Source organism: Molothrus aeneus, chromosome 15, assembly GCF_037042795.1.
Source record: "Molothrus aeneus isolate 106 chromosome 15, BPBGC_Maene_1.0, whole genome shotgun sequence".
In the NCBI taxonomy this organism is placed as follows: Eukaryota; Metazoa; Chordata; class Aves; order Passeriformes; family Icteridae; genus Molothrus; species Molothrus aeneus.
In genome coordinates this window covers 16,842,886-16,855,038 of record NC_089660.1, presented here as the reverse complement: position 1 = coordinate 16,855,038, position 12,153 = coordinate 16,842,886, and the positions used below count along the sequence as shown (strand labels likewise).

At 63.7% G+C, this 12,153-nt stretch overlaps 1 protein-coding gene across 3 annotated transcripts in view; it reads right to left on the bottom strand.

Annotated features, from left to right (window-relative positions):
• PCDH1 (protocadherin 1) overlaps positions 1-9,231 on the bottom strand; it is a 57,103-nt gene extending 47,872 nt beyond the window's left edge. For 2 of the 3 annotated variants that reach the window (XM_066559867.1, XM_066559870.1), the window contains exons 1-2: positions 7,885-8,045; positions 899-1,713 (exon numbers count right to left, since the gene is read on the bottom strand). In XM_066559867.1, coding sequence (XP_066415964.1) covers positions 899-1,713; positions 7,885-7,948 — 879 coding nt within the window. In that variant the 5' untranslated portion in view covers positions 7,949-8,045. Of the gene's footprint in view, positions 1-898; positions 1,714-7,884; positions 8,046-9,139 lie in introns of those variants that run through there. The other variant, XM_066559869.1, reaches the window with a different exon arrangement.
• Between the last annotated feature and the right edge of the window lie 2,922 nt (positions 9,232-12,153).

Here is a 12,153-nt window from a genome sequence, read left to right as displayed (position 1 = left end):
CCGTTATCTTGCTCAGCAGATTTGGATGGAGAACGAAAGTTGTTAAATGTAAATTCCACCTTTTACCTCCACTCACAAAACAGGCGGAAGTCATTTTCCCCCTGAAAGATAAAAGCTGAGCAATGGCAGCAGCGGCATCTCAGCCCATTCTCCTCCCGGCCATGCAGCTCCCTTATCTGCTTCCAACTCTCATTCTCTTAACAGTGAAAAATGAATTCTTAAAAAATTCACATCAGAATTAGCAGGCAGATGAGAGCTGGCCGCGCTCCGCTTATTAAGATGGCAGCTGCAGATAAACAGATGTCGACTACTATCATCTCAATGCCCCCTCCAAGCCAAATCCACCAAGATCCAGCCCCCTGGGCTCTCTGGGCCAGTTTGCAGCGCTGCCCAGACGAGGCAGAGCCCCCTCTCCCTGCAGACAGCAGGGCACCTCCGGAGCCATGGCCAGCCCCGCGCACGGGCAGCAGGGATGCTCCCTGTCCCCACCTCCTGAGTTTCCATGGAGCAGCCAAGGGAATGCAACTTATGAAAGGCTCTATGTCTTGTCTGCAGGCAGCACTGAGACCGCGCTGGCCCCAAGCCAGGCTCCTGGTGGCCCTCAGGTCCCAGCCCTCCCAGTAACCCGGAACCCTGCTCCCTGCAGCTCTGCTGCTGCCCCTCAGCCGTGGCCTGCAGCCCCACTCCAGCTGTGCCTTCCTGTGCATCCTCTCCAACCTCACTTGAGCATATATGATAACCAAGAGACCTGCCTGCCCGCTGGCCCTGGGTGACACTGAGCTCCTCCATCCAACCCTCCCTCCTCCCTGCAGGAACCACAGCCGTGTTGATGCTCCTGGGTTGCCCTTGCAGCCAGGCAGGAGGGGAAACAGTGAGGAGAAGAGTCCTGAGCACTCACCTGGAGGACGGAGTGCCCCACAGGGCTGTTTTCGGAGAGCTCTGCCTCATACAGGGCCTTCTCAAACTTGGGTGCGTTGTCATTCATGTCCAGGATGGTGATGCGGAGCAGGGCACTGCTCGCCCGAGGGGGGTTCCCCCCATCCTGCACCTTGATGGTCAGGTCGTAGGAGTCCCACTGCTCCCGGTCCAGGTTCCCCATGACGATCAGCTGAGGCTGCTTCTCATCCTGGTCCTCGGCCACCTGCAGCCCAAAGAGCTCCTGCGCCTCCGGACCAGCCATCAGCTCGTAGGAGGCAACACCGTTGGGGCCCGAGTCCCGGTCCATGGCCAGGGGGATGGGGAAGAGCGTCCCGACGTTGGTGTTCTCAGGGATGGAGAGGGTGAGGACGGGCGAGGCGAAGTTGGGGGTGTTGTCATTGATATCAAGCACCTCGATCTGCCCCTCGAGCAGGCGCGGGCTGCTGTTGGCGTTCAGGTTGGTGATGGACACCTCAAACTCCAGGAAGCAGGGATCTCCAGGCAGGAGGTGCTGGCACTCCCGCAGGCTCTCCCGGTCGATGGAGGTCTCTGTGGTGTAGATGTCCCCAGTCTTGCCATCCACACGGAGGTACGGGGCCCCCACTTCCAGCTTGTAGAGGTGTCCCATGTCCGGTAAGCCGTAGTCAGAGGCCAGGCTCCCTATGAGGGTGTTGGGGGGCTGTTCCTCCTGCACTTTGTAGACCGCACGTGTCCCCGAGGCCAGGGCAGGGAGCTGGCACAGGAGCCACAGGCCCAGGCAGGATGCCAGCGGGTTCATCCTGCGCTGCAGGGGAGCTGGAGGAGACACAGACACCGGAGGTTAGCGACCAGCCCCCTTCCCTGGCTTACCCCGCGCCATGCGGGACCGCACATGGTCCTGGCACGGCTCCCCAAGGGAAGGGGCTGCTGGGGCCGGCTCCTGGCAGCCTCCAGTGCCCTGAAGGACCCGTCCCAGCTTGCAAAGTTCCTGCAACGCCCTGCTGGAGTGAGTAACCCTGTCATTGAAACCTCAGCCCTGCCACTTGCAGGAAGCCACTCCTGCCACTGTCCACCCTCTTCGTCACCACACCAACTGTAATTAGACCCAACGAGGCACACTAACAGGGTGGACTGCAGGCAGCCTGCTGCCAACAACCCGATGGGAGCCGGCCAGACTCTGAGACAGCTTCTCACCACCCAAACACAAGAGCATTGTGTGCCACCAGTGCAGGGGCACTGCCTGCCACGCACGGCAGGGACACACGGGCACTGCACGCAGCTGCCAGCACTGCAGAAACCAGAGCATCAAACGGGGAGTTCTGCCTGCTCTGCGGGGATGTGGGGCTGACACCCATCCAGCACTGCAGGGATGTGGGGCTGACACCCATCCGGCACTGCAGGGATGTGGGGCTGACTCCCATCCAGCACTGTGGGGATTTGGGGCTCTCACCTATCCAGCACTGTGGGGATGTGGGGCTGACACCCATCCGGCACTGCAGGGATGTGGGGCTGACACCCATCCAGCACTGTGGGGATTTGGGGCTGACACCTATCCAGCACTGTGGGGATGTGGGGCTGACACCCATCCAACCCTTCAGGGATGTGGGGCTGACACCCATCCAGCACTGTGGGGATTTGGGGCTGACACCCATCTGGCACTGCGGGGCCATGGGACATTGAAAGGATACAGGAGTGACACCCACCCAGGGACACAGGGCACTGCAGGCATGCAGGGCTGCCACCCATGCAGGGATGGAGGGCCATGATCACTGCAGGGATGCAGGGCTGCCATGCACCCAGCACTGCAGGGACACGGGGCACTGCCAGCATACAGCTCCCTGCCATCCATCACTGCCTGCACGGCAGGAACAGCAGCAGCCATCACTTCTGGGACACCAGACACTGCAGGAATGCAGGACTGCCGCCCATCCAGCAGTGCAGGAACACCAGGCGCTCCAGGGATGCTGCCTGTCCAGCACTGCAGGGCTGCAGGGCACTGCAGGGCCATGGGGCGCTGCGGAGATGCAGGGCTGCCACCCCTCCAGCACTACAGGGCTGCGGGGCACCGCTGTGGCAGGAGCAGAGCAGCACTGCCCTTGCTGCACTGCCAGCACAGTGGCACTGCCAGCCTCTCACTGCCAGGTACAGAGGCACCACCCACCCGGCACTGCAGGGATGCAGGAGCCTCATCCCTCCTGCACTGCCTGTGGAGCACTGCCACCCCCGGTGTCCCGGCAGTCAGAGGGACACGGGGTCCCTGCCCAGGCTGCGCTGCAGTGCAGGAACCCCCGGGCAGCCCCCGGCAGTGCCCAGCCCCGGCTCACTGCAACGGCAGCACAGCATCCCCCTCGCTGCACAGTCACTAGGCAACCCCACACCCTGCGCCAGCAGCTCCTGTTCCCTTCCTCACTGCAGACACACTGTTCCTTCCCGTTCCCTCCCACTCCAGTCTGGGACATGGCACGCACTGGGTGCCCACCCGTGCTGGTGCCCACCTCGCTGCTGCAGCACAGCGCCGGGAGCGCTGCCCCCCTGCATTGCAGAGACACCCCTGCACCGCTGCACCCCTGCACCGCTGCACCCACCACTGGCATCTCTTGCCCGTGCCCACACATTGCCCAGGCCATGCCAGCCCCACAGGCTGTCCCCTCCTGTGCCAAGCCATATGCCACCAAGCCCCTGTCTGGTGCTGCGCTTGGCCACCAGCTTTCCTGTTCCATTCTGGGAACACATTTTCCTCCTCCAGGGTCCAGGTGCTTCCGCTGAGCTGTGAGCATAAAGTGGTTCAACACAGCTCACTGGCACCCAAAAACCCAGGGATTGGATGCCCTAAAATTAACAGCCACAAACATCTGCCAAGGCCCCACAGCATCACCCTGCTCTCGCTGCTCCCATCACTCCCTCTCTCCACACTCTGCACCCAAGGACAAGCAAATGCTCCACAGGCAAGTGCTCCATCACCATCCCCCTCCGTGGTGCCACGCTGCAAGTGCCCAGTTCCTAGTTAGCCTGGCATGGTATGGATCATCACCAAGTGGAACATCCTGCACTGTGCTCCTTGGTACTTCCCACAAGCCAACAGCTCCTGGTCCCTCCACCCCTCTGCTTCCCCATGGACATGGGGACATGGACGAGATGAGCTCTGCCTCTGCAGAGAAAATACATCTCCATGCCTGGAGAGGAGACTGCGGCCCTGGAGCCAAGCTTGCCTCTGCTCCCTTGTCCTGCCCCTTCCTTTGTGCAGAGCAGAGCCATCCCCAGCTGGCTGAGGCCATGCAGAGCTGCCCCCACCTGCGCTGGGATGTGTGACACCAGGAGGAAGGGATGAGGAGAGAGAGCAGGACAACTTCCACCCCTGGACTGGGCTGAGGATGGAGGAGATCAGGGGCCAAGCAGAAACACAACAGATTTTTGCATCAGCACGGGCAGTGTGCGCACACACGCGTGTGTGTCCGTGCTGGGTGTGCACTGTGAGCGTTCCAGAGTGTGCACCTGCCCGGAGCACGGCCCTGTGTCCTTAGCTAAAGGCACACAATCCCACCTGTGCCCTGGCAGGGTGTGCAGCTGTGTCACACGGGGCAAGGAGCACATCCCTGCCCGCCCCAGGCCCGTGCCCAGGGTGTGAGCTCACGCTCCTGCACGTGTGTGCGCCCCACACAGCGCGTGTGCCCGCGTGTGCGCATGCCCCTGTGCACGTGTGTGATGTCACCCGTGCGGGGGCACTGCCACCTGGGTCACGCTCGTGTCTGCCACTCCCTGGGTGTGCTCACACCAGACCCCCTCACCCAGCTGCCTCCACGGGGTGAACCTGCCCCGAGGTCTGCCAGCCCTGCGCTCCTGTTGGGGATGGCTGTGGATGAGGACAGGCAAGACGGGCGGCTCCAGCTGTTGGGAAAGGGCTCCTGGAGGATGCCCGGGCTGGGAGAGGCCCTGTGCCCGCTGCTGGGTTGTTTGCACTGGGCTGGGCCTGGCTGTTGGTGACGTAGCCACATCCTGACTAAGCCCTGGTGTGAGGTGAAAGATCGCCATGGAAGGGGAAAGTCTCAAGGCAGTGCTGATGCCTCACATGGCTCAGGGAGCTGGGAGGGAGGGCCCAGCAGCTGGAAACGCCAGGAGCCCTGTGCCAGCCTGGAGGAGGAAGGGTGTCACCCAAAGGTGCTCAGCACCCAGGATTTCTGCTCCAAAACCAGGGCTGGACTCTGAGCCCAAGCCCCATTCCTGCAGGTGAAGGAAGGCAGCCTGCAGAGCCGGCAGCTGCGAGGAGCAGAGGGCCTGAGAGCCTGAGGGGCACTGCTGGAAGGCACAAGGGGCCCTGGGCTGGGCAGGATAAGGAATCAGCAGGGTCAGGAATCCTGCTTGGCACCCAGGCACCCAGGGGTGTGAATGACATGGCGAAGACGTGAGAGCCCAGAGCTGGGCGTGAGGAGGAGGAGGAGGAGGAGGAGTAGGAGGAAGCCTCCACAAGCACGTCTGTGCAGGAGACACAGGCTTCCCAGGGGCCAGTCCAAGGCACCAGGCTATTTTCCCATGGGATCTAAGGACCATCCCACACTTTCTTCTCTGGTGCCAGGCACCTTTTTCCAACCTGCTGGCAAAGCACAGAGTACTTAAAAATAAAAGCCCCTCCCAAAACAACTATTCCTCCGCACACACAATTCTCCCTACGGGGAGTGTGTGAGAGAGACTGAACCACATGAGAGAGGCGTTAGTCACGCTGCTTAATGCATGACTGGGAAGCTCTCGGAGGACAGTGGCATGCAAAATCCGACAGAATTCAGCCATCCCCACCAAAAAAAAACAAGCCTTAATGAGAGAGAGGTTATAAAGCGCCGCAAATTTAAGCAACTGCTTGAACAAGCCTGTGCTCCCTGTGATTCCCACAGCCTGCTGGCCCCGTTCCACGGGAGGCAGCACCGCTTCGGGAATGGGCACCAAAGTCCAGCCTCTCCTCGCTCCCAGCCGCTGTTTGCGTGGCTCGGAGCCACGGCTCACAAGTCTGTCCAAACCCTGCACTGAGCACACAAGTGCTAATCCCCCCTCCACGCTCCCCCCAGCCCTGCTCCGACACCCGGAGCTGGAGCGACATCCCAGCGAGCAGCCAGCAGCTCATCCCAGCTCCACGCGGAGCTCAGGGACCGTGCGAGCCGAGAACGCGGCCGCTGATGGTCAGTCCTGCGCCGAAGGCACGGATGGGCTGAATCCTGGGTATTCCGTAGCACGTCCCAGGATTTGCTCCAGCTCCGGCTGCCACTGCGGCTGCTCGGCGTTTCTGCAGGCTGGGCCCGAGCGCCGGGAGCCAGAGCACCCCGCGAGGAGGAACCCCACTGGCCTGGCAGCAGCGTCACCCCAAAACCATCCCTGAGGAGCTGGGCGGCGGTGAAAAGCCGGCAAAGCTCAGGGCCCTCCCTCCTCTTGCTGCCTTCTCCACATCCCTTGCAAGTCTGGCAGCCAGCGAGGCAGAGACCTGTCAGAGCCTCCCTGGAGTGGCACCCTCATCCTCCAGCCGTGGGTTCCCCACAGCCACTCCGGGCTCCCGTTCCCCCGCGCCACCATCCCACCTTCCACCCCGGCTGGAGAGGAGCCCTGGGGCAAGACAAAAATGTCGCGGGCCTGGAACACCCCGGCAGGGCCGCTGGGAGCCGGGCACAGCGGGAGCGGCTCTGCTGCGGGGATGCAGCCGGGAGGGTCGGGGGGACCTTGGGGAAGGGGCACAGGGTCCCCCCCCCGGCCTCGCAGGAGCCGCTGCTGCCGCTGCGGGGGCCGCGAGGGAGGATGGAGGCCGGGTCCGCTGCCGGCCCCGCGGCCGAGGCTCCCCGCTCCCCGCGGCGCTGCCCGGGCTGAGGCTCCGGCTGCGGGCACGGAGGGAGCGGAGCCCCCGCTCCCGCAGGCGGCTCCGCCAGCCCCGAGCACACGCACAGAGACACGCACACACACACGGACACACGGACACACGGACACACGCGCGCAGACACCCGTGACAAAACCACGGGAGCCGCTCTGCCGGCACCGGCTTCGCGCTCAGCCTCGCGTACCGGGAAACAGGGATCATCTGCGGCGTGGGCAAACACAGCCCGCTGACACACTCGGAGCCCGCTGACACACTCGGAGCACACACACACTAAGAGCTCGCTGACACACTCGGAGCCCACACACACTCAGAGCTGGCTGACACACTCGGAGCACACACACACTCAGAGCTCGCTGACACACTCGGAGCACACACACACTCGGAGCTCGCTGACACACTCGGAGCTGGCTGACACACTCGGAGCTGGCTGACACACTCAGAGCCCGCTGACACACTCGGAGCTCGCTGACACACTCGGAGCTCGCTGACACACTCACCGCACGCACACCCATTACACACACACAGCTCCGCACATAGACACACGCACCCCACTCGCGTCCCCGCACCCCGGTGTCGCACGGACCCCACGCGGACACCTCTCCACACCCCCGGAGCCCCTCGCTCCCCGCCGCTCCGGCTTCCGCACGGCCCCGCTCCCAGCCGGCTCCCGGCTCACCCGCAACTTCTGCGGCTCCCACGCAGCCGCGCACCCCGCGGGCGCACACACCCAGGGCTGGACGAGGGACACACACCCAGGGCCACCCCCACGCTGAAAAATAAACAGGCGCGCACCCCCCGCCACAGCCGCCCTCCCGCAACCCCCGCCCGCCCTGCGCTGCTCCCGCGCTGTGCGGGGCTGGCCGCGCTCCGCTCCGCTCCGCACAACAAGTGGCAGCGCCGGGCGGGAGTGGGGACAAGCGGGAGCCGCCCCGCCGTGCGCGGAGCCCCGCGCAGCCCGGCGCGGAGCGGAGCGGAGGGATGCGGGATGCTCGGGAGCGGGATGCTCGCCAGCGCCGCTCCCGCCGCCGCCCGGCCCCGCGCTCCCGCACAGCGCCGAGCTCCGGCGCGGGGCATCCCGCACCCCCCCCGCGGCTCTGCCTGGCTGCAGGAGGGGGTCCCGGCCCCGCCGCAGCTCTTACTTGGATGGTGCCGGCGCTGCGCTCCGTGCCGAGCCCCTGCGCGCTGGTCCCGCGGCGTCTCCATCGCCTCCTTCCCGCCGGGACCGCGCTCACCCCACCCCCCCGGCTCCTCTCGAGCGTTATCCACGGATGAAAACCAAACGGAAAAAAAATACTGGGAAAAAAAAAAAAAGAAAAAAAAAAAGAAAAAAGAAAAAAAATGGGGAGGGGGGGCAAAAAATATAGAAATGTCCCGTGGGAACCGCCCCCCTCCCCGGGCCGGGGCTGCGGCTCCTCCGGCGGAGCGGCGGCTCAGGCTGGAGGCAGCCCCGGTGGGCAGCTCGGTCCGTGCCCGCCTCCGTCCCTCGGTGTGTGTGAGGATGTGCAGGGGAAGCGCAGCGCAGGCACGGCCCCTTCCCCCCCCCGCCCGCCGCTGCCTCCGCCTCTCGCCGCCGCCACCACGGGGAGGTGGAGCTCCGGCTCCTTATCAGATCCCGAGCCCCGCCGGGCTGCCGGGACGAGCGGGCAGCGGCTGCCGGGCAGAGCTCCGGGCTGCCGGCACCGCGCCCAGCGCCGTGCCCGTGGAGAACGGGGGTCCCCGCGGTCCCCCGGAGCCCCCTCACCCCGGGGACCCCTCCGCTCCGCGCCCGCACACGTGCGGTTCGGGTCTCCCTCCTCACTCCCCTCTCGGTGCTCTTAATAATTAATTTGCTCATTTATTCTTCCAGCCGGCGCTTCACAGCCCCACAACCCCGTGCACAGGGCCAGGGACCCGGGCCAGCGCAGCCGGGAGGGTCCCTCCGTGCGACCGCGCTCAGCGGGGACCGTGCCCTCCCTCGCCGGCCCCCCCAGCCTAGCAGGGCTGCGGGCAGGCTGCAGAGCCGCCCTGCTGGCTGCGGGGCCGGGGCTGGAGCCGTCACACCTCGGTGAATCACGGCTGTATTTACCGCGGGCTGTCGGGGCGCAGCAGGCACGGAGCACCTGCGGCTCCCAAAGCACCCGCGAGCTCCCAGCGCCCTGGCGATGCTTTCACAAGCTGTTCTCTCTCCCTCAGCTGGCTCCTCACCCCGGCACCTCGGCTGGCCGAGCCAGGTCCCCGAGGGCCTGGGGACAGCGTGTTCCATCCAGGGCTGCCCCTTCCCTTGCTGCCGCCGCCGCCTCCGCGCTCCTACAAGGAGCGGCTGCACTCCGTGCCGGGGGCTGGAGCTGCAGCCCGACCCTGCCAAAACCCTCGGCACCCTCCGAGGGTCTCGCAGCCCGTGGCGCTGCCCCTCACCCGCTTTCCGGGCCGGCTGCGGCGCGGATTTCTCGCCAGGATGCTGGAAAGTCCTTCCCGCTCCGCCGCAGCGAGGATGGGAGCGCGTCTCCCCGCTGAGCTACGCCAACCTGTTGCGCAGCGCCCTTCGCTGCACACATGCTCAGCTCGGCTGCATGACTGCACCATCTAGAGGCTGCGCCTGCCTGCTCGGAGCAGCCCGGCTCTCTCTCACCCCCTAAATCGCCTCGTTTTCCCCCCAAAATTGCCGTGCTTTTCTCCCAAATCTTCCCCGCTTTTCCCCGGCAACAAGCGGGTTCAGGCCGTGGCAGGGCTGCGTCCCGCTGGGCAGGAAAAGGGGGCTGGCGAGTCATGCCTCAGGATGGAAAGCCCAGCTCTCCTCCCTGACTTTCTGCTCCTCCAGAGATGTCGGCTCCTCCGTGTGTATGTGCAGGGTTTTTCTTCCGAGTGTCAATTCACATGAAGCCAATTTATCAGGAGATGTGAATTGAGAAGCCGGGGAAGGTCACAGCCCACCTTTGGGGCAGGGAAAGGAGCTGTGGGGTTTGTCAGGCTGTGCCCTGCTGATCCAGCATGAGCTGGGCAGGGGGAGGGAACGAAATTCTCCGGAGACAAGGGGAGAGTTGATGAATCAGTAACTGGCAGCCCTCCTTGGAGGGACAGAGAGCTGGAGCCAAGGGAGAAACCAAGAGGGTGACCCTGTGGATCTGAGGCTGCCCGTGGAGCAGGGACAGCAAACTTTAGAGATTGCTGGGGACCAAAGGTTTGCATTTCACAAGAGTCACGGGGCAGTGAAGGAGTCGATGGGCAGCGTCACTGGGAGTGCCGGGGAGCTGGGCACGTACATGGATCACTGGATGCCGCTGGTTTGTGGGACACCCGTGACTGGCACCTCAGGCTCTGCTCACACATGTTTCTGAAGGACAGGTCCAGGCTCTAGGAATGCAGGGGAGAAGTGTCCTGGCATCAGGAACCACCTCTGGGCAGCCCAGGGGAGCAGCCTGGCAGAGCCTCTGCAGTGCCAGCAGCACCCGTGGCCTGGGGACCTGGGGGGACACCGTGTCCAGGCCCCTGCTGGCCTGGCATCCCAGGGCTGCCTCATCCATCTCTGCCTTCCTCCTCCACCCCAGTGCCTTTGAAAGCCCCTCCCAGAGTGCTCCTTGCCCTCTGACAACACAGGAAGCTTGCCTTTCCCTGTACTTCCTTCTCCTGGGCGTCATTGTAGAATCCCAGAATGGTTTGGGCTGGAAAGGAGCTCAAAGACCATCTCATTCCACCCTTGTCTAGCAGAGGCACCTTGCACTATCCCAGGGTGCTCCAAGCCCCATCCAACCTTGCCCTAAACACTTCTAGGGATGGAGCATCCACAGCTTCTCTGGGCAACCTGCATCTCACCACCCTACCAGGGAAGAATTCCACCCTGTGTATGTACAGCTCCAGATGAGTCACCCATCCTCACCTTGTCTTCACCATTCCCAGAAAGCAGAGCCCGTCTGAGCAACAAGAAGCCCTGAGGCTGCAGCTCTGTCTGCAGAGTTATTCCGTGAGCCCCTGCAGGGCTGGCAGTGCCACCGCCCCCGGAGCTGCTGCTGGAGGCTCTGCCTTGCCCCGAGCTCCGGGTCCCCCGTGCTGGGCTGCTCCAGGTACCCCGTGCTGGGCTGCCCTGGCATCACACAGAGGCAGCTGCTCCTGGTGCCGGTGGGGCCTTGTCAGAAGAACAAAGCCTGCGAGGGAAGAGCATCCAGCTAAATCTCTGGGAAAGCGAGAAGAAAGGGAAACACGGAGAGCAAATGAACCTTACAAGAGAATAAATACCCCCCCCAACACACACACGCAGCAACCTGGCTGCCGTCTGCTGCAAGGAGTTCAAAGGCTCCACTGTTCTCTCTCTCATCAGCTCTGGGCTCCGCAGGAGAAGCAGCAGCTCGGATTTGGGCAGCAAATGCTAATAACACAGATGTTCTGACAATCCGCTTGTTTCTACAATTAAAAACAAAAAGATCCTCAAAACCCAAATGCGAGGAAATGAGCACATTAAAGAACTTCTCCTCCGCTCGCCTCCTGCGTCACCGAGGGCTGCAGGTTTGCGGGGGAAGGAGCTGGGTGGGCGCAGCCCCATCCGGAGCGTCGGTGACATGGAGTGGGAGCAGAGCAGCCCTGGATGGTGGTGATGCTCCGGCCAGGGGCTGGGATCCAGCACAGCCCTGGGATCACAGCAATGCTCCAGCCAGGGGCTGGGATCCAGCACAGCCCTGGGATCACAGCAATGCTCCAGCCAGGGGCTGGGATCCAGCACAGCCCTGGGATCACAGCAATGCTCCAGCCAGGGGCTGGGATCCAGCACTGGGATCACAGCAATGCTCCGGCCAGGGGCTGGGATCCAGCACTGGGATCACAGCAATGCTCCAGCCAGGGGCTGGGATCCAGCACAGCCCTGGGATCACAGCAATGCTCCAGCCAGGGGCTGGGATCCAGCACTGGGATCACAGCAATGCTCCAGCCAGGGGCTGGGATCCAGCACTGGGATCACAGCAATGCTCCGGCCAGGGGCTGGGATCCAGCACAGCCCTGGGATCACAGTGATGCTCTGGCCAGGGGCTGGGATCTGGAGCATCCCTGGGACTGTGGCAAAGCTCTGACCATGGGCTGGGATCCAGGGCATCCGTGGTAGTGCAGCGATGCTCCAGCCAAGGCTGGGATCCAGTGCAGCCCTGGGACTATGGCGATGCAGTGGCCACGGGCTGGGATCTAGTGCATGTCTGAGACCGCAACAAGGCTCCAGCCAGGGGCTGGGATCTGGAGCATCCCTGGGACCATGGTGATGCTCTGGCCACAGGTTGGGATCCAGCGCAGCCCTAGGAGTGCAGTGATGCTCTGGCCATGGGCCAGGATCCAGTGCGGCCCTGGGATCACAGCAATGCTCCAGCCATAGGCTGGGATCCAGAACACCCTGGGACCACAGTGACACTGTAGCCCAGGCTGGGATCCAGAGCATCCCTGGGACCACAGCGACA